Source organism: Glycine max, chromosome 17 (genome assembly GCF_000004515.6).
Source record: "Glycine max cultivar Williams 82 chromosome 17, Glycine_max_v4.0, whole genome shotgun sequence".
Taxonomy (NCBI): Eukaryota; Viridiplantae; Streptophyta; class Magnoliopsida; order Fabales; family Fabaceae; genus Glycine; species Glycine max.
In genome coordinates, this window is record NC_038253.2 from 6,567,931 (window position 1) to 6,588,664 (window position 20,734).

Below are 20,734 nucleotides of genomic sequence, written 5' to 3' on the forward strand. Positions count from 1 at the left end.
ATAGTGGGATTCTGGTCCCTTCCACGAACGCTTAGCCTCCATCCACACACACACACACACACACACACACACACATATATATATATATATATATATATATATATATATATATATATATATATATATATATTTTTTTTTTTTTACAATCTGCTTCTATCGATCTATCCTAGTTGCAATCTATCAGTATCAAGTAAATGAAATCCCAGTGGCATGTTAACATAAGGAATCACATATACTTTGGGTGCGTGACGAATTTTTTAGATTATCTTATGGTTTAAATATTTGAGAACTTATTAAAATAGTCAATAGTATGTTTATAAGTAGATTTCAGCTTATTTTAATAAAATTTCAGATGTTTATAGGAACAGCAAACAGCTTGTATGAATTTCTTTTTAGATTATAGGAACAACTTAATTATACATAAATGCTTACATGTTAAGCACTTATTTAATAAGCAATTAACTAAGTTGTTTATTCTTTTTTTGTTTGATCACGAAAGAGGAAAGGCAACAAAACAAAAGGCTAAGAGACAAAAGGTTTGTCTCTTAAAAATGCATCACGAGAATCCATTCCAGACTTCAGAGGAGGGATAGTCCAAGTTTGGGGAAAATACACATTGCAAGTTCACAAGACCGCCAAATTGTGCACCACGCCGTTAGTTTCACGTGGAATCCAGTCACGAAAAATAATAGTAAGTTGTTTATTCAAATTAAAAAAAAAATTCAACATAAATGGATGTCCTTATCTCTTTCTCATTTCCTTAGCTCACCTTTAAAACAAAAATTAAATTTACCCTTTATGTTATATTTGTATTGGAGGTGTATCCATGTTAAGTGCTTTATGGATAATTTTTAATACAATTTTTTTATATTAATATAAATAAAAAAATATAATAATTAAATAAATTATAATATTTATTATATTTAAAATAACTCATACTTAATTAAAAATATTCATTCTCTTTTTTTATTTGAAATTTATGACTTATAATAAAATAATTTTATATATTACATTTTAAAATATGCACATTGCTTGACTTATCTGTTTGTTTCAATTTTAACTCTTAAGAACATTTACGCATTAAAATGTATAATTATTTAAATGAGTTACTTATTTTAATTTTGTAGGTCTTATAGTTATATATAAATTTAAACATTTTACACAAAAAAAATATTTCAATATTAAGGTGATTTAAAGTGAGTTCTTAAATTAATTTTGTAGGTCCCAAATATTTGAGAATTATACTCAATTTTGCTTTTAGTTAAGTAACTCCATGTCTTTTTTTTTCCAGAAAAAGAAAAGAAATTTTCTTTAGAGTTTTTTTTTAAACAATCCATATTGAGAATAGAAATTGGATCAATCAAAATTGAGCCACCAAGTCACCAAGGCACAACTTTATCGCTGTACCAGGGCTCGCCCTCAAGTCTATTGACTATAATATTATAATAAAATTAAAAAAAAAACTGATTTCTATAATTTTTATCATATGGAACAATCCTAATCGAATGCAGAAAAATTAAAAATATTTAAAATCTAGTTTTAGAGTTTGTACAGAATAAAAAATAAAAGATAAATTAATAATAAAGAAGTGAATATTGCGGGTGTTTGGGTGATAAGTTGTAAAACATAAACTTAATACCCAAAACAACATGAATTAAGTTTTATTGGTTAAGTTCGGGTGAAACACGATTTAAAAAAAAAAATCAACAACGGAAGTGATTTGGTTCATATGATCAGGATAGTTGAACCAAACCAATGAATAATCTAACTAATGAAAACTCCTATTACATTGTAATCATATATTTGTCACAATTTGGATGTTAATTTGGTGCTCACTTTTTGCAACATGCTCTCTTCTTTGGGTTCAAAAGAGCAAATGAAAAGCTTGGAGATTAATTTGGTGCTCCACGGTTTGGACAATTTGGAATGACTAGAAATAATTGCGGGTTCAGAGGTGGAGTTTTCGACAAGCATAAAATGCTGGATGAAATCATTGTCTTGGCTTAAGGGAGCTTCAAAGTGGTTCTTCGGATATTCTTTTAGCAAATGGAGGCTGAATCCTGGTGCTTGCATTGTTTCCCTGACATGACATTCTTTGTGTTTTGCAGGATTATATATTGGGTGGGGCTGGTCTTTTGTTTGAGTTTCAGTGGGAAGTTTTTTGGTGACGAATTCAGCGGTGGAAAAGTAAAGATTTTTTCCACTGTGGGAAAGTAAATTTTAGATCATTAGATTTTTTAAGTTTTAGTGACTAAGATTTTTTTAAAAAAATTTAGTCCTCTTCCATACAGTCCCAGAATAAGAAAAAGGTGTGAAAGAGGATATATTTATTGTTAGTTTTCTTGTACCGAGTGTGATGGGTCAAGGTCGGGTAAGCAAGGATGGGTACTACTGGTACCTTATTGTTATAATTTCATTATTTTTTTAATCAAACATACTGTCAAAGTTAGGACTATATATTTACAATATTCCTGATTTATTGCATCTCATCGGAGTAAGATAAAGGTCTTTTCTAGTACATCCAAATGATTGTTATTTCATATGATGTGCCAAGAGTCGTTGTTGGAATGTTAACACCTTAAGTAAACAATGTCATTATTATATATCCTTAAAATGTGATACACGACAGCTTAAGACGTTCATGGATTTTAGCATTGACATCAACGAAAGGTTATTACATTGCTAGCAAGATAAACTATTCCCCGTATATTATTGCAAATAACATTTCGGAAATTTCTACTAGCTGATTGATTTTGCTGCTGTCTTTTTTCTTCTGATCATGAAGGGTACGTAAAGCATGCTAAACTTCAAAGAAGCTAGCTGGCATTAAACCAAGCATCGATCCATGCGATCATGATACATTGATACTTTAGAGAATGTAATGCATGCATTCCATTGATACCATTATAATCATATAGACTATGCTATACTTCTCAAATACAAGGACACCAAAGCTTCCTATCAGAATTAGAGGTCCATAGGTAAAGATGATATGGTCCTAAGCTAATCATGAAGGGGTCAAAGTTATAGCGATTATAGCAAGACGCCTACATTGTTACAACTAAATAGCCAAAGGACACTATTGCCCAAAAAAAAAAGCAAAAATGGTCGGCATAGAATCCTGACATGTCCAATGAGCTGCTGATATTGACAAAAGAGTTTATTTACTTAAATTGACAAAAGAGAATCTCCTTTCTTCACTTAGTTTGAGGCTTTGATACTTGATAGCAACGAAGCCTTCATGTAATGCCAATTTAGAATAAACTAATTCATTCTCTTTCTATTCCTACCCTCATTTGTAATGTGTGGGGGAAGTTGAGAGTTAAGACAAAGAAGCAGAGATATGGAAGATGTGAATCGCACCCCAAGAGAAGCAAAAGATTACTATTCTAGATCAATATGGTTGTCAGAAACGGCACAGGCATTTGGGAATCTCAAGAGAAGTGACAGAGATAATGTTAATGGCAGAGATTCCTACGGCTATAACTTCCAAGAAATTGTGACTCCTGAAGTTTCTGGAGCATTTGATGAAATCAAAGGTTTAATCAGAGTTAATGATGAGGTTATTGGCGAAGAAGAAAACGGTGACTATGGCCACTATTCTAGACAATCGTTGACAACAGAAATTGTGGAGATAGTTGAAGATGGCAAGAGCATAAGCAACAAAGATAGAAGAGTTGACGATCTTTATGTGGCTGTAGGCAAAGATGACTTGAATGTAGTGAAATGGGCTCTTGATCATGCTGTTTCTCCCGGTTCCCGGATTTTTCTTATCCATGTCTCTTCTCCAATCACCTTGATTCCTACGCCAGGTAACAACTAATCTTTTCATTTTTTTTTTCATTCTCGTTTCTATAGGAAGACTTTTCCATCAAGTTCAGTAGATTAGTACTTGAGTCTGTTTAAATCCAAGACTAAAAAGTTCTTTTGACAGCTTTTCTACTAAAAGAAGTTTTATATTTTCAGTAAAGAAACTCTCAAAAACACACTTATATCTTGTATCCAAACAAATTCAAAAGTCACAGAAAACAGATTTAACTTGTATGAACTTTTCCTTTGGAATATGTTCTAGTGGCACTGACACCTACTTCTTTAGAGAGAATATGATTGCTCCTACACATCACCCTATAGTATTCTGCTCTCTCTTGCCATTGCTATATTAAATGGTGTTGCATATAAATTATAGCACGAGTATATGAAAATTGATCCAAATAAATGGTTTTTTTAGATTAGGTAATTTATATGTTATCATTTTGATGTTATTTGGTTTTATTTTAATTTCTTAAAATACTAGATGGTGACACATGTATAGTTGTCATTCATTAGGGTTATTATATAATATATGATTTGCACCTATTGAGGAGATATCAAATGAAGAAATCTGAAATTTATCTTATTTATCTCTTTATAGTTTTTCTCTAGTCTTTTTATAGTATTTTATTAGGAGTAGAAATAGTGTAATTTTTTAGCATTCTACCATTAACCATTGGTGTTTTCATAGTTCCATCTATGCCTCAGTGACTCATGAACAACTACCATCATGCTTAATGGTGGCCACCACAACCCCAGTTGCCACCGCTGGTGCAACCGCTACCACCAACAACACAGTCATCTCTATTACTCTCCCGAGGACCATTCCCCTCCATTGCAGTGGCTACAGCCGCTCCTTCTTCTCCTCAGTTGGCCCCTTATTATTATTATTCCCCACCTTCATCCTCCCAAACCCCATAATAAAACACCAAAAAAGACTAAAGAGAAGCTATAAAGAGATAAACAAGATTAATTTCAAACTTTTTCATTTGATACCTCAATAGATGCAAATCTTAGGTTATATAATAACCCTAATATATGAATGACAACCATACATGTGTCACTATCTAGTATTTTAGGAAATTAAAATAAAACCAAATAACATCAAAAGGATAATATCTAAATTATCTAATCTATAAAAACCCTCTATTTGGGCCTAGGGCTCATCCTATGAAAAATTGTGCATTGTCTATCAACAATACATCTAAACCACCACTGAACTGAATTTCAAAATTCAAACCTCAAATGATATGTGCTTGGTGGTAATGACATATCTGATAGTTGGAAAGTTTGAAAGAAGTCAACTAACCCCGCAACAAGTGAGACTATACGTGAATGAGGTGAACAACAAGAGGAAGGATCTTTTGCAAAAGTACATTCAGATGAGTAATGAAGCCAAGGTACTAGAGTTAGACCAAAAACCATATGCTAAAATTAATCTAACTCTGCATTTTTTGTTATCCCTTCCTATTTGTCTCCGTGATTTTTCCTCTCCTCCCAGGTAACTGCAGAAACGTTGCTCCTGGAAAGCAATGACAAAGGAAAAGCAATTCTGGACCTCATCTCTATTCTTACCATAACCAACATTGTCATCGGAATCAAAAAACTACCATTCACACGGTATGATATCACTACTTGGGTTTCATTCACAAATGAATGATAAAGGGAGTAAAATTTATCCTTCTTGATACTAACAAGTAATGCAACTATAAATTGTCAGAAAATCAGTTAAACACGTGTTCTGTTTTAGAAGAAAGTGTCCTTGATAAGACAATGCCACAAGGATTTGCTAAAGGTTAAAGATTATTTACCTTCTTTCTCTAATTTGTTATTTTGAATAGGCGCAATAACAAATTGAGCAAAGGAGAGTTCATAAAGAAACATGCACCGAGCTCCTGCGAAGTTACCTTGGTTTATAACGGCAAGGTGTTAGTGTCCGACCCTTACATGAATGGCTTGGTATCCAACGGCATAACATCACAAAATAAAAGTCACTTGAAAAACAACTTCTTTCAGTGCATGTGCTTTTCAGGCAAGTTCAGTCAACTATTGATCTTCTCCCTAAACTCTTGTACTATCTGTGGTATGGGGAAGCTATGTATTTCAGCAATGCATGAAAGAAATTGCATCTACAGACACATTGGCTAATTAACTACACATTGGCAGATTAGATTAATTTGACTGCAATAGTGCACATTCAGTAGCCTTGAGCATAATTCATATTAATTAGAGATTATATTTGTACTTTTTTTATTATTATTTGGTTGGATGTTTTGGTTAATTTTATAATCTCTCCCTTCCCTTGCTTTCAGGGTGCGTGAGAGAAGACAATGGTAGTAGCTAGTACATTTCTCACGCTAGCAAAAACGATGCTCAAGTAGTTTGAATTTGAATTGTCCAGCGTGCTGACTTGCTCAACGAAGCAAGCTTTAGAAATCGTGAGGAGGCAAATGGGCCCACGAACCATAAACCTAAAGTATCAGGGGGATCTTAGTGTCTCACACAACTAACTCAAGGATTCACACAATAGTATAAAGTTTGGCTTTAAGGTGGTGTAAGCTATTAAGTGTTATCCTTAGGCCTCATATTTTTATCAATTATTAGTGTACACTTTATATAACTCATAATAGCTATTGTTCTTAGCATTAATTATGATTAACCTTAGTACATGTGTAAGATAGTATTGTGATTATTTCAATGCTGAAATAAATTAAGAAAATTAAAAGTTATTTTAATGTGCCTATAATTTTGCAATCGGTCGAATACAATTAATTTTATTTGTTTACATTTCGGTAAAATCATTATGCAATCAAAAGCTATTTTAATGTGCCTATAAAATCAAAGTTTTTTTTTTCATTTTTCTTATTTTTTATTATATTATATTTTGTAGTGATAGAAAATCTGAAATAAAAATTATGAATTTGGTCTTAAAAAATAAAGAAAAAAGTTTAAATTTTTTTATTCAATCTTAATAAATTTTTTACTATTTGTAAAAAAAATACAAAAATTAGTTCAATTAATGAAAAAATGATAAATCAATTACATCTAAAAAATATTGAATATACTAATATTCATTCAAAGTTTGTAAAATTAAAATATTAATATAAATAATAATAATTTATATCATGTCTCTATAAAAGTTTGTTTAAGGTCTCAAATTTTCTAGACATAGCCCTAATCTCACTTACATGAGTGAGGATAATCTATTTAACAAGAAAATTCGTATTTAATTTTTATTGTATGTAAAATTTTTTTTAACCAGTGACAATCACATATTATGAGTGAGATTATTTCTTGATCCAATAAATTAAAAAATATTTGTGATCTGTGATGTATAATAAAAAAAATGTGTTAGAGAATTCATATTAATTATATTATTAATATTTGGAAATAAAAGTATTGTGAATTTCACCGTACGGTGAAATGAATAGGAGGGAATTTCTATTTAAAAGATATTAGTTACACAATTTTATATTATATTATTATGTAAACTTTATAAACAGCTTTATTTAATTTGAATTACAATGAAGTTACTTATATGTGCTCCATGTTGGATTAAAGAGAAAATAATATTAAATATCAATGGGATTGAGTTTATTGGAAGTTACTATTCTTTTACAACACAGTGAATCATGTTCGAATTTTTATTAAAAGATATTTAAATTTAGTGTTTAGTTGTGTCTCTAAAAAACAATTTGTGATTAAAAAAAGTAACAGATAAGAGATTGATACAATTTTAAGTAATCTAATGTTTATTTACGCTCTCTAACGTTTTTTTCTTTTCTTTTACTTTTTCAACTTACCCTCATTTAAGTCATTCTTTTAAATAAAATTTAAAATAATTTAAATTAACTTCTTTTATATAGGATTGGATCATCTTAAACTTAATAATAAGTACAGAGGAAGATGTTATTTTGGAATATAAGTTCGAAAACAACAATAAACCATTTCATACATACTTAGGTGTAACCGAGATGCTAAAGGTTTGTTTAAAAGTTTATTTTAAATGAGCATTTTGTTAAGAGTTTATTTAAAATTAAAAAAAATACTAAAAACAAAATTAATTAGGATCTTTTCTACATTTTTACTTTTTCAACCTCGACGTAAAGGGTTCTTCGTTATAAGATTTAGTTGATAATTTATTGTTTTTGAGAAATGCTAACAATAATTTCTTTTTTATAATTTTTTTAACTTTTTTTTGTGATAGATTAAAATTAGTTAAAAATATTTAATTTTAATAGGTCTTCCTCTTAAATAACATGAGAATCATGATATGAAAAATTAAGTGAAATTTATTTAAATCGGTAATTTTTTATAAATTTTGAGTAATTAAACTGAAGGATGTGTCAGAAAGTGCTAGTATTCCTCTTATTTTTTTATATGACATTAAAAATATCCATAAGATAAAGTAGAAGAGAATATTATTAGTAAAAATAAATTATTGGTGCACACATGCAGGAGCATTGAACGGTGCCGGTGGTAAGAAATGAAATAGATTCAATGTGCAACTGTGATGGAAACGAGCAAACCACGACGTGTCAATAAGTAAAAAGAAGTAACCGAGTCTCTTTCCGTCTGTGTCAGATAGCAAACGTGGGAGTGGGAGGCCTTATATTCATTCTTTTCAATTCGTTCATTTTTCGAAACCCTAACGAGATGAACCCCTACGACAATAGATATTCCGACGCCGCTTCTTTTCGCGGCCGTCGCAGGTACGTACCTTTATTGATTTTATTACTTTTCTGTTTGCAATTCGCTGAACGAAAACAAACTGTGTTTTTTTTTTTTTTTTATCGTTTTCTTGTGATAGTGATTTCGTTGGACCTATTCCGCCTCCGTCTTTCGTCGGCCGCGGCGGCGCAGTTCCCTACGGCGTCCCCGGACCCAACGGGTTCGGATCCGCACCCGTTGCTCCGGTACCACCCTTTGTGCCTCCTTCCGGAGGCTTCAACGTAGGTCGAGGCGGTGGCAGAGCGGGCAATGGTCCCGTGAGTGATAGAAAACACGACATGGGTCGTGGCCGTGGTGGCGGCGGCGGTGGTAGAGCCGGAGCTCACGGTTTTAGGGGCTCCGCGAGAGGAGGAGGTAGACACGGTGGTGGTTCTTCTAGGGATGATTTGAACAACATTGCACTCCCGAAGCAGGATTTTAAGAATTTGGTCCCTTTTGAGAAGAACTTCTATGTTGAGTGCCCTGCCGTGAGGGCCATGTCTGAGCAAGAAGTTTTGCATTACCGTGCCAGTAGAGAGATCACCGTGCAAGGCAACGATGTGCCAAAGCCTATTATGATGTTTCACGAGGCGAATTTTCCTGGTATTTTACTTGTTTATGCTCTTGTATTGCCCTTTGGTGCTTGTTGATTTCACTTTGATTCCTTTATCTGATTGAATGTTATGTTGTTTTTCGTGTCAGATTACTGCCTTGAGGTTATTGCCAATCTGCGTTTTGCTGATCCCACTCCAATTCAAGCTCAGGGTTGGCCCATGGCTCTGAAGGGTAGAGATTTAATTGGCATTGCCGAGACTGGCTCGGGTAAAACTTTGGCGTATTTGCTTCCTGCTTTAGTGCACGTCAATGCACAACCTCGATTGGGTATGTATTGGATTCCCTTGCTAATCTGTCAGATGCTATGTTTACCTTTTATTATGGTATGATGGGTGTGTTTGCTGCTTTTTCAGCACATGGGGATGGTCCCATTGTCTTAGTTTTAGCACCAACTAGAGAGTTGGCTGTTCAAATTCAGGAAGAGGCTCTTAAATTTGGGTCTCGGGCAAATAAAAGAAGTACGTGCATCTATGGTGGTGCACCAAAGGGTCCCCAAATTCGGGAGCTTAAAAGAGGTACATGGTTTACTTGCCTTTTGTACTTTGATAATAATTTTTGGAATAACCAGAACATGATGACTAACTTTTGATGCTTGACAGGCGTCGAAATAGTTATTGCTACACCTGGTCGTCTAATAGATATGTTGGAAGCTCAGCACACGAACCTGCGGAGAGTGACTTACCTTGTCTTAGATGAAGCTGATCGAATGCTAGACATGGGTTTTGAACCTCAGATACGGAAAATTGTAGCCCAGGTACTGTTTGCAACTAACATGTAACTAGTTAGTACTGAGTAATGGGGAAAAGAAACCTCAAATCTATTTCCATTTGTGTGCTACTGATAGTTTACCAACCAGATTCACTCTCCCTTACTCAAGTGCACTCTGGTCTGGATCATGTGTCTTGAATCATGGTTCTTCTGCGTTTTGATTCTTAGAAATGAGAATCTAGGAAATGATGAAAATTGTGGGGAGGATAGAAAATGATAAAAAATAAAAAAGTATGGTAAACAAAAGCAACATTGTTTCAAAAGTTATAGTTAAGGGTCTCAAGGATTCCCCTGTTCAACAGCGTTTTCCTGACCTTCCATCTGCCCTTCTTTCAACAATTTCAATTCAGAAATCTAAAGCAGACACACTTCCTTCTTCAACTGCTTGTTCTAAAGCTCAAATCCAAATGGAAGGTCAGGAAAATATTGCTACAAGATGAGCATATCTAGTGGATAGACATTTTTCGCCTTAAACATCAGCAGACGGAGAAATGTGAAGGATCCATTGGACATGTTGGATATCTCCAAGTGAATTCAGATTCTCTAAGTGCACATGTGTCATTAAGAGACTAACACTTTGTTTTGTGCGTAATTAAATGATTTGTTGTCTTATTAAAATGACGCAGTTACATATATTATATATAATGGAACTAGTTGGATAACCCTAATTAATCACAAATGTTATCCTTAAATAACTTTACTCTGACTGTATAGGACTCTACATCAACTGATCAACATTTGAGATGTAGAAGGCCTGGATCAAGAAAAAAATTAGGCCTTTGGAAATTTGGAATAAAAAAAGACATCCTAGGGTTTCTTGTTATGATAGATATTTTAGATTTTTTTTTAAACGGACTGTGACTCATCTAGTCATTCTCTGCGCAGGTTGTAATTTTTGGCCCCACTTCCCACTGAATAAAAGTAAACTCAAAATGATTTACTTGCCCATTTTCTATAATCAGAACCTTTTGTGTCTCTTTGCTTTTTATCTCATTCTACAAAGGATGCCCTTAACACTTATATTGCCTGGTGTCAGTCATGAAGGAATAGAGGTCAATTACACACAGTGTGTTCAAAATTAGCAACTCTCATGCTCTGTCTGTCTCTCATATCAAGTGAGAACTATTGGTTAGTGTGAGAAATAAGAACAATGAATATAAACCATTAAATCATATTTAAATCGTTGAGATTAATAAATAAATGCATATAACTTTTTCAAATTTTTAATCTTGAAAAAGTTATATTTATTAACTATTCATGTATGGTTGTATAATTTAGATTTATAGTCGTCACATTCTTAAGATGAGAACTATTCTCACTAGATATGTCCTATGTGTGTGGGTGTGTGATTTTAATACATTTTGTATAGTTACATTTGTGATTTGAAATACCAGATTCGACCAGATAGGCAAACATTATTATGGAGTGCTACATGGCCAAGGGATGTTGAAACTCTGGCAAGGCAGTTTCTGCACAACCCATACAAGGTTATTGCAATAGTGTTCCCACTTTTTTATTCTTTTGTTTGCTATCATTTGTAACTTATGGATATCTATATTTGTATGTTGCTGGTCTTTCCAAAGAAAAAAATATTTTGTGCTCTGAATCGACTTAAGTAAAAATCATTTGGGTGATTATTGACGCATGCATTTTCCTGTGGGATATCATGATATTATAGGTAATTATTGGGTCACCATACCTGAAGGCAAATCAATCTATAAATCAAATTGTTGAAGTTGTAACAGACATGGAGAAATACAATAGGTTTGTGTCATCACTAATAATAGACAGACGGTGACCAATGTTTTTGCTTTCCAAATTAACACTTTAGCTTGAAAATGCAGATTAATCAGACTGCTGAAAGAAGTGATGGATGGTAGCCGAATTTTAATATTTATGGAGACAAAAAAGGGATGTGATCAAGTTACGAGACAAATGAGAGTGGATGGATGGCCAGCACTATCCATCCATGGTGATAAAAACCAGGCTGAAAGGGATTGGGTCTTGGCTGAATTTAAGAGTGGCAGAAGTCCAATAATGACTGCCACTGATGTTGCTGCACGGGGTCTTGGTAGGATCACTGTGTTTAGAAGCTTAGGATTTTTGGTCTAGGTCTAAAACTTTAACAATAGGGCGAGTCGGCCGGCTGCTGTCCAGTTTCCCTTGATATAATTTGTGGTTTGGGTGTGTACAGGGCCATATTGTCAGTGTGTTGGAACTGCCTGTAACTTGACCAAGGGTTTAATGACTTGCATACTGAGATGAAACTGTTTTGCTGCAGTTGGTAGACTATCTGCTCCTGTTAATTTGGGAACTATATTTTTTAGAGGTGTCAAGTTATATGGATGCCTGGGTCAGAGTTCCTTTGATATGTGGCTTGGATGTTGATCTATAACTTCTGAGGTAGCATATCATGTGTGATCCTGTAAATTTCATAGGATGGGTTAATGCTTGGCGTTTTGCATGATTGGCATAACAAGGTTAGTCATCAATAATTTGTCAGTGTTGCCTGAAGAGATATAAGTCAAATTGATTGATCCCCCATCCACAGTTATAGAGCTGGTTGTCTTTGCAGCCCGGTTGACTCATACATGCTTAGTCAATAATTGCATGTGGTAGATGGCATGATGGTGAAGCTGCTCCTTATCCCTGGAAGGTTAAGGTGTGCACATTGATGTAATGAATGTGTTGAGTTTGATCTATTTGATCTCTAGAATCTTACAGTGCAGGGATAAGGATTTTTTGCAGTTTTCTCCATTTTTAAAACCTACACTTAATTCCTTATGATGTTTTGTTTTGTTGCTTGTAGATGTGAAAGACATAAAATGTGTGATCAATTATGATTTTCCAACAAGCCTGGAAGATTATGTCCACAGAATTGGTCGAACTGGTCGTGCAGGGGCTAAAGGAACTGCATACACCTTTTTTACACATGCCAATGCTAAGTTTGCTAGGGATCTGATTAAGATTTTACAAGATGCTGGTCAGACTGTGAGTCCTGCGTTGACTGCATTGGTTCGGTCAGCTGGTTCTGGTCAATTTGGTAATTAAAATTTCTTTTCGACACTGAAGCCTGAGGTTTTCATTAGGATGGTCTGTAAACAGTTCTTATCATTTTGTAGGATCAGGGGGAGGTTTTCGCTCAAGAGGACGAGGAGGCTATGGAAATCGTGGTTTAACGTCAGGTTCCAATGCCATTCCTCTAGGTTCGAAGCGGCCCTGGCATTGTCTATAGTTTTGGTGCTGCTTTGGGCAAATTCTTAGTTTTACAAATGTTGGGGTGTTGATTTTGAACATGCATCTATTTGACCACAATTACACTTGAAACAGCACATTGTTAGATTTTAGGACAAAAATTGATCTTATTTTTTCAACGACTGAAGTCTGGAAAGCATGTGTTATGTCATACATGTATCTTATTTTTTTTCATAGACTTGATAAGAACAGTAGCTTGATAATAGATGATCAAATGCTTTCTTACAGTCTTTATCCTTCATTTGACAAGGGAAGAAGAATGAAAATAGAAGAAAAGAAGATGGAATGAAGAAAAAATAAACAGAAACTCTCAAATTCTTCATTGTCATTTTGCTTGAATCATCGATGTTATTGTTAACTTGTACCATTCACAAACTCTGGTTCTACTTTTCTGCCCGTCAAATATCTAGTAAATAAGTTTTTCACAACGAAATATAGTTATGACGGTATTTGTTGGGTAGTTGATCTTATTTCGTTATTGCAAAATTTATTAAGAATTACCTCTAACTGAAAGTAGTTTTTAGTAATTATTATTGTTTTCTTTTTCAACTTGAATAATCCAATTTAAGTCTATTGTGTTGATTTTTTTTTTACATAAAAAATCAAATTGAAACTAACTAAATCATCAGTGTTTTGTTCTGCCTAAATTTTTTAAGGCTGGATTATACTTTTATTCTTCTTAGAGATGTTCAAATTATATCGTCATTCCCTTTACCTTAAAGAATTACAGCACGTTTCTGAGTGACGAATATATGTAATACTTTAATCCATTTTAATGTAATATACAATTTCTTAAAAATTGTACTAAATATGAGAAGTGTAATATTTCGAAGTTCATTTTCTCATTAATCTTCTTTACTATTTTGATGTTATCCAAATGGATAGTCAAATTCAAAGGAGTGGATTGAGTTTCTCAAAAAACGTTTTCAAAAAATACATTTTCTCAATCAATGAAATATATAATTATAGAAAGACGAAGAGAAAGTCCTAAATTTAGTTGATAGGAAAGAAAGAAAACCAAAACTATACAATCCCAATAATACAAATTTGTTTTATACAACTAAAACTTATAATAATGAAATACTTCTAAATATTTAAATTATATTGTATTTTAATTTTTTTAATAAATTGATATTTTTAAACATATAAATTATATTTTAGATTTAAGATAAAATAATTTATATTATGATATTTGTTTTTTATTTCAAAAATAATTCTAAAAGAGTTATTTCTCATCTTTGTCATTCATTTTTTTTAAATTTAATGATTTTAAATCTAATGATTCTAATGTGTAACAATTCTTATTCATTCAATCTATCATTTTCAATAATTTAAAAGAAATTATCAATAATTAAAAATAATAATATAGCACAATAAAAATTATTTATTATAACAAATCTAAAATATAATTATAATATATTTTATATATTTAGAAATACTTATTTATTATAAATTTTATTTGTATAAAATAAAAATTCATCCTGTGCAATGCACAATGATACATATAATTTTTGGAAATATATATTTGAATTTATTTGGATACTTATACTTATTAATATTTTATTTAATTCTCTTGAAAAAAATATTTTATTTAATTAAAAAAACAGCAACATGAACATGCGTGTGTGAGTGACTGTGTGAGAGATGGGGGCAAATAAGTAAAATCTCGAGCTGTAGCTAGGTTATAAGTCCCAAAACCCTAATTCGTTTGTGCTGCCGCTCTCTGAGAAAAACAGATAGTGTGGGAGAGAGAAGAGCGGAAGAGAAAATGACGACCAGGTTCAAGAAGAACAGGAAGAAGAGAGGTCACGTCAGCGCCGGACACGGCCGTATCGGAAAGCACCGCAAGCATCCCGGAGGTCGCGGTAACGCCGGTGGCATGCATCACCACCGTATCCTCTTCGACAAGTACCATCCTGGTTTCTTCGGGAAGGTAGGCATGCGCTACTTCCACAAACTTCGCAACAAATTCTACAATCCGATCATCAACATCGACAAGCTGTGGTCCCTCCTCCCCCAGGAGGCCAAAGACAAGGCCACCGCCGACAAGGCACCCTTGCTCGATGTCACCCAGTTCGGTTACTTTAAGGTTTTGGGTAAAGGGGTTTTGCCTCAGAACCAGCCTCTTGTCGTCAAGGCCAAGCTTATTTCCAAGATCGCTGAGAAGAAGATCAAGGAGGCCGGTGGAGCCGTCGTTCTCACCGCTTGATTTTTTAGGGTATTTTTATTTTTAAAGGATTTTAAGATCTGTTGTTATTTTTGGTTCTTGATTTAATCTCTCTGAACTGTATTAGTTTAAATGGTTTTTTATATTCTCAGTGTTCTGGATTCTATCGTTTTTGTTGCGTGTTATGTTATGTGATGGGAGTTTTACATGCACTAATTGAAACCTATTCCCTATGCATCTCTGTTAGTCGGTAGTGTTGCCATTCTAGTGCTAATTTCAATCAGATTAAGCATCTCTTCGAGGTTCGGTGTATGCTGATTTCAATCAGATTGTGTTTGTTAAAACTGGTTACTTTTCCTTGATGAAATTGTGAAAATAGTTAGACGATAAATTCAGAAATTATCTTTGGGAGCATCCATGGGTGTCATGTGAAACTTTCGGGTGCAGCTTTTTAATTAGTATTGGCGAATCGGATGTAGTGAAAGTCTTAATTGGTTCCCTGATGATATCTATAATAGGATCTTGAGAAAAACTTCCCCTATCCAAGTCTTGCTACATTTGATTCCGTGACTTGGGAAGGGGAATTGATGGCTAGTTTCTCCCCCCATGGAGGAAGTTTTCTCCCCTTTTCAGTGATCCGCACCTCATTTTCAACCTCGTGCAATCGTGCATGATAACCCTTGGGTGCATTTTGAGGTATAACATCTGATTCTCTTAGCCAACAAAAAGAAATTGATCCTCAGTGTTCCTTTTGTGGTATATCGCCGGAAACAATTCTCAAAATTGATGTTCATATTTCTTGAAGAAGGCCTTTGCTGGGTGCATAATTTATTGAGAAGGCCTTAGCTCCCAATTCTCTCACCATTAAAAAGAAATCTTTATTAACATATATACCTGTTCCTAGGCCTTTGATTCATTGCTTGTTAATTTGAAATAAGTTTGTTTATTGCATATATTTGAGGAATGTCAAAATGGCCAACCTTAACCTGTACTTAATATGTCAAAAACGAAGAAAAAACCCATACAAAAAGACTTTTATTGGCCAATACATTGGGCGATTTTTTTGAGTTGTAGATTTATGTCTATAAATAAAATATCTCATTTGTTTTGAGTAATGTATGGAATGATAAATTAAGTTCTATCATTGTCTCTAATCCTCCTTTATTCGGATGACTTTTCAATTGAAATTGTGTTGAGAAATAATTATCAACGATATGTTAGACAATATATTCTTCTCTTTTCATGCATTTAATGTCTCGCAAGATTTAAAAAAATCATTGTTTCGAAATAGCAACAATGATTCAAATTTGAGAGATTAATGATTAAATATTCTTTTATCAGATAAAGGAACAAAAGAAATTTAAAATAAAAAAATAAGGGACCAAAAATTAGGGGTGGATAAGCGGGTTGGTTTGTCTCATGTAAGGCTTGTCCTTATAAGCTTATATTGGCAGCGGATCAGGTGAGTCCGTCTTGTTTTCTTACATGAGTCTATTTTTTGTTAAAAAATGTATTTTTAAAATAAATACATTTTTCTTTTAAAAAATAGTCAATTACACTTAATTATATATTATTTTTTTAAAAATCTTAATAAATATTTAATAAATACTTAATTATAAAAGTTTTAACATAATCAAATAAATTTTCAATATAAATGTAAATAAACTTTGGACTGAACTTTTAAGATTAATTGGGTTTAGATTGGACTTAATTGTAGTTGTGAATTTGTGGGTCAACTTGCAGAACTTGCTGGCCAAATTCGTATAATACGTGGATTATGCAGGACGGACTTAAAATCTTATATAGTCATGAATTTTTTAAAAAAATTAGTCCATAGTCTGCACAGATTATGGGTCCCACAGACTGGTCCATGGACCTGAATCTATTTACCCATCCCTACTAAAAATATACATCAATCTTTTAAAAATAAAACATTTTTGGTAGAATCAATTAACTTTCCATTAAAAAATACTTTCAAAATATTTTTTTACTTCAATATCCCCTAATGCAGATCCCCATAGTATATATCAAATTATATTAAGATTACGTAATTTCAGTTAATTTTTTATTTTCTTATTAGTTTAAAATATTTACTTGATTGTTCGATAATTTTTTAGTAATTTTTGAATAATTTGTAGTATTTTTTAAAATGCTACATGAAGTAACATTAACCTATAACTTTTAATATTATTTTTTTTCATTTTTATCCTCAATATTTTTTTTTTTGGTTGTCTTTTTTAAGTAAACTATGATTTTATTATTTTTTGTTATTTTACCCTTTGTATTTCAACAGCTAGTTTTACTACACATTTATAATTTGATAAACTAACTTTTTAACTATCAATTCTCAACTTTGAGTTGCTGATAAACTTTTTAGTTTCCAACTAATTTTGTTGAAGATAACTTAAATCTTAATTTATATTTTATAGTAATGCATAGTATATTAACATTTTAAACATAAGTTTTACTTTAAAATAAATATAATTGATATTTTTCATTATATATATATATATATATATATATATATATATATATATTAAACCCATAAGTTCTTAAATAAAACTATATACTTTGAAAATTTATTACTAAATAAAATTTATCTATTTTAGTATATATATTAATTATAAATATATTCTAGAAGTTTTCAAAGAACTCTTTAACATTGTAAAACCAAATAGAGTAAATTATATATTTTAATATAAAAGGAAAGGAAAGATATATTACTTGCAATTTTTCGGAAAAGAATGTATAGTTTATTTTATATGTAAACATAAGAGGAGTAAACATTCTAATACATGCATCTTTTAGGAGATGCAAGAATAATTTATTTTAACAGTGTTAAGTTTTTTTTTAGATTAATTATATTAAGTTAAATAAACTAAATTGTTTATTTTAATAAAAAGGAAAGACAGTGTAATATTTGCCTTCTAAATGGATGAGAGTGTAATTTAATCTTATTTTTTAAATTGGATGTATGACTTGATTTAGATTGGTCGAGGTTTACCGTGAAATGAAAACTAAAAAAATAAAATAAAGCAAATTGGAATTGCATAATCGAATTGTGGAACATAAGAATTTTAAATGCAAAGTAGGTTGAGTACAACTCATTCGTTAATAATGCTATATGGTGCTTGTCTTGTACTTATTGAAGCTTACAAAACTGTACTATAGAGGTAGTATTTTTTTGTTTATATTCGATTCCTCTTATTGGATAAGAATGCCAAACCATTGCCTTAGGATTGGTCTTCGTAAATGTTTCTACTTTCTAACGCAGCCAGATTGGTAGGTGACACAGCACTATATTAGTGTTGATTGTGGAGTGGGAGCTCAATAGGAGAGTGTTGATAGATTGGTTAGTGTTTAAATTTTTAAAACATTGTCTAAAAAGTTTTTTCAAAGTTTTTTTTTGGCTTGTGTTTCTCTTAATTAAATTTCAGATGTCACCTATTTAGTAATTATTTTAAAATTGTTGGGTTGAAGAGAAAAATTACTGAAACTATACAACAAATAATAAGTGAAATATAATTAGTGACACGATCCATTTAAAATTTATATAAAAAAATGAGATGCTAGGTCGAAGATGATCGAAGTAGCCAACCCAATTAACGTTTCCCTTTTCTTAACAAGAGAATTCGGTATACGAGTTATTTTATTTTTTTGTTATTCTGTTTGTTTTTTATTTGCTCGTATCAATAAAATTAAGGTATTATACATAGTCCTTGTGCTTGTTTATTATTCCGATTCATTTCTTTTAAATGCCTTTCTTTGAGAGATATCGATATTGTTTCATTTTATTTCAAGATTTATAGTTGAGACTGTCCAATTTAGTGAAAAGGTTCTTTGTTAATGGAAATGATTTTTTTATTATTATTGGTAAGAATTGAACACAATACTAAAAAATTTATAATATTCACATTTTCTTTGATAAATGGAAATGAATTTGATTTTGAGGTAAAAAAATACATATATAAACCTATAAAGTGGGTGACAAGAGGCTATGCAGATTTATATTTATGGCGGTCCCTCTCCATTTAGAAGATACAAATTTCCTTGGCATTTGGGATAAACAAAAAGACAATTTGAAGTTATTGTATTGCCGAAACATCCTGTCCAGTTGCATACTAAAGTACACCTTTAGTGGAAACATAACTAATGCAAAGGGCTTCATATTTGATCATCCATTATTAATATATACAATGTAATTTTTAAGTCAAAATAAAGACTTTCTTCTTTGAGACGGATATTCCTTCCTTTGATTTATAAGCTATAGATAAATGTCTGATACTCAGATTCCATCCCCAACTCTAATAAGTAGATCTTCGATTAACCTTACAAGTTAGCGGAATTTTCTTTTAGAGATATCAGCAAGTGACAACAATAAAAAGGAAATATTAGTTAGTTTTGATACATATTTTATAATAATAGTTAATATTAATTTAATATTAACAAATGAAGTTACATTAATTTATAATATAATTATATATAATATATTTTGGAGTAGAAATTAAATCATTTAAAATAAAATGGAAAATTCTCTTTTCCAATAAATATTTTGTAAATTGATAACATTTAAAAGAAAAAATAAATATGATAAATTAATATTTATTTAATGTTTTAAGTAGTGTATTATCTAATATTTTTAGAACTTAAAATTTTAAAATGAAAGATAGTTTTTGGAAGTAATAAAAGAAAGTTCCTTAGAAAGCAACTCATCACTTATTTTAGTTCAAAATTTAAAATGGTGTGTCAATTAGGTGTTAATATTAACATCTTTTTAGGGGCTAAAGTGACAAAAAACAATTAAACTTGCAAACTAAAGTGACAACATAAAATCTTATTTTAGCATATTTGTATTATCGTTGTAATTGTGGTGACACAAATTCTAATATATCAGTGCATGTTAAAAAAATGTTAATAAAGTCAAAAGTAATTTTGTCAACAAAACAAGATTCTTATTTTTTACGTTTATTTTACATTGGACCTACATTTGCCTTAGTGCGTTGCAACAAAAAACAACGAAAAAACAAAATACCAAAAAGAAGATACTTTTGAAAATAAGTACAACCATGCTCTTTATTTTTAAATAAATATACTAATGTGACAACACTCTCCACTTTGAAGTTTGGACCACCAAAGTGGTGGTTTACAATGAATAAACTATTTACCATCTTATATAAGCCTTCTCAACTATTATTTATTGAAACTTCCTAAAGTTAATTGTTTGAAAATGTCCATTATCAAAAGCAGACCCTCATATAAACTCCCATTTACTTATCGTATTGGACCCCGCTGATAAGATAAGTCCTCTTCCATCAACTTTTTATGATCACCCTCAAAAGTAACACCCTGAATGATCCTCTTTGTCCTTATCCTCTACACTAAAACAATAAGTCAAAAAAGAAAACAGAT

The 20,734-nt window shown here is 31.7% G+C and overlaps 3 protein-coding genes and 1 long non-coding RNA gene across 4 annotated transcripts; all 4 read left to right on the top strand.

Annotated features, from left to right (window-relative positions):
* Positions 1 to 201: 201 nt before the first annotated feature.
* LOC121173819 (uncharacterized) lies at positions 202 to 2,455 on the top strand. Its single transcript, XR_005889302.1, has 2 exons — positions 202 to 691; positions 1,872 to 2,455. It is a non-coding gene; the product is annotated as an uncharacterized lncRNA (long non-coding RNA).
* A 764-nt stretch (positions 2,456 to 3,219) lies between these two features.
* LOC100816919 (U-box domain-containing protein 33) lies at positions 3,220 to 6,524 on the top strand. Its single transcript, XM_014769513.2, has 5 exons — positions 3,220 to 3,812; positions 5,092 to 5,210; positions 5,312 to 5,430; positions 5,652 to 5,842; positions 6,123 to 6,524. The coding sequence occupies exons 1-5, from the start codon at positions 3,344 to 3,346 to the stop codon at positions 6,152 to 6,154; spliced, it is 930 nt and encodes a 309-aa protein (XP_014624999.2). The 5' UTR covers positions 3,220 to 3,343; the 3' UTR covers positions 6,155 to 6,524.
* Positions 6,525 to 8,267: 1,743 nt separating this feature from the next.
* Positions 8,268 to 13,385, top strand: LOC100817092 (DEAD-box ATP-dependent RNA helicase 30). Its single transcript, XM_003549552.5, has 10 exons — positions 8,268 to 8,522; positions 8,621 to 9,123; positions 9,223 to 9,402; positions 9,489 to 9,650; positions 9,735 to 9,889; positions 11,298 to 11,390; positions 11,582 to 11,667; positions 11,748 to 11,974; positions 12,713 to 12,946; positions 13,026 to 13,385. The coding sequence occupies exons 1-10, from the start codon at positions 8,467 to 8,469 to the stop codon at positions 13,136 to 13,138; spliced, it is 1,809 nt and encodes a 602-aa protein (XP_003549600.1). The 5' UTR covers positions 8,268 to 8,466; the 3' UTR covers positions 13,139 to 13,385.
* A 1,483-nt stretch (positions 13,386 to 14,868) lies between these two features.
* LOC100305936 (60S ribosomal protein L27a) lies at positions 14,869 to 15,645 on the top strand. Its single transcript, NM_001248266.3, has one exon. The coding sequence runs from the start codon at positions 14,927 to 14,929 to the stop codon at positions 15,365 to 15,367; it is 441 nt and encodes a 146-aa protein (NP_001235195.1). The 5' UTR covers positions 14,869 to 14,926; the 3' UTR covers positions 15,368 to 15,645.
* The last annotated feature ends 5,089 nt before the right edge of the window (positions 15,646 to 20,734 follow it).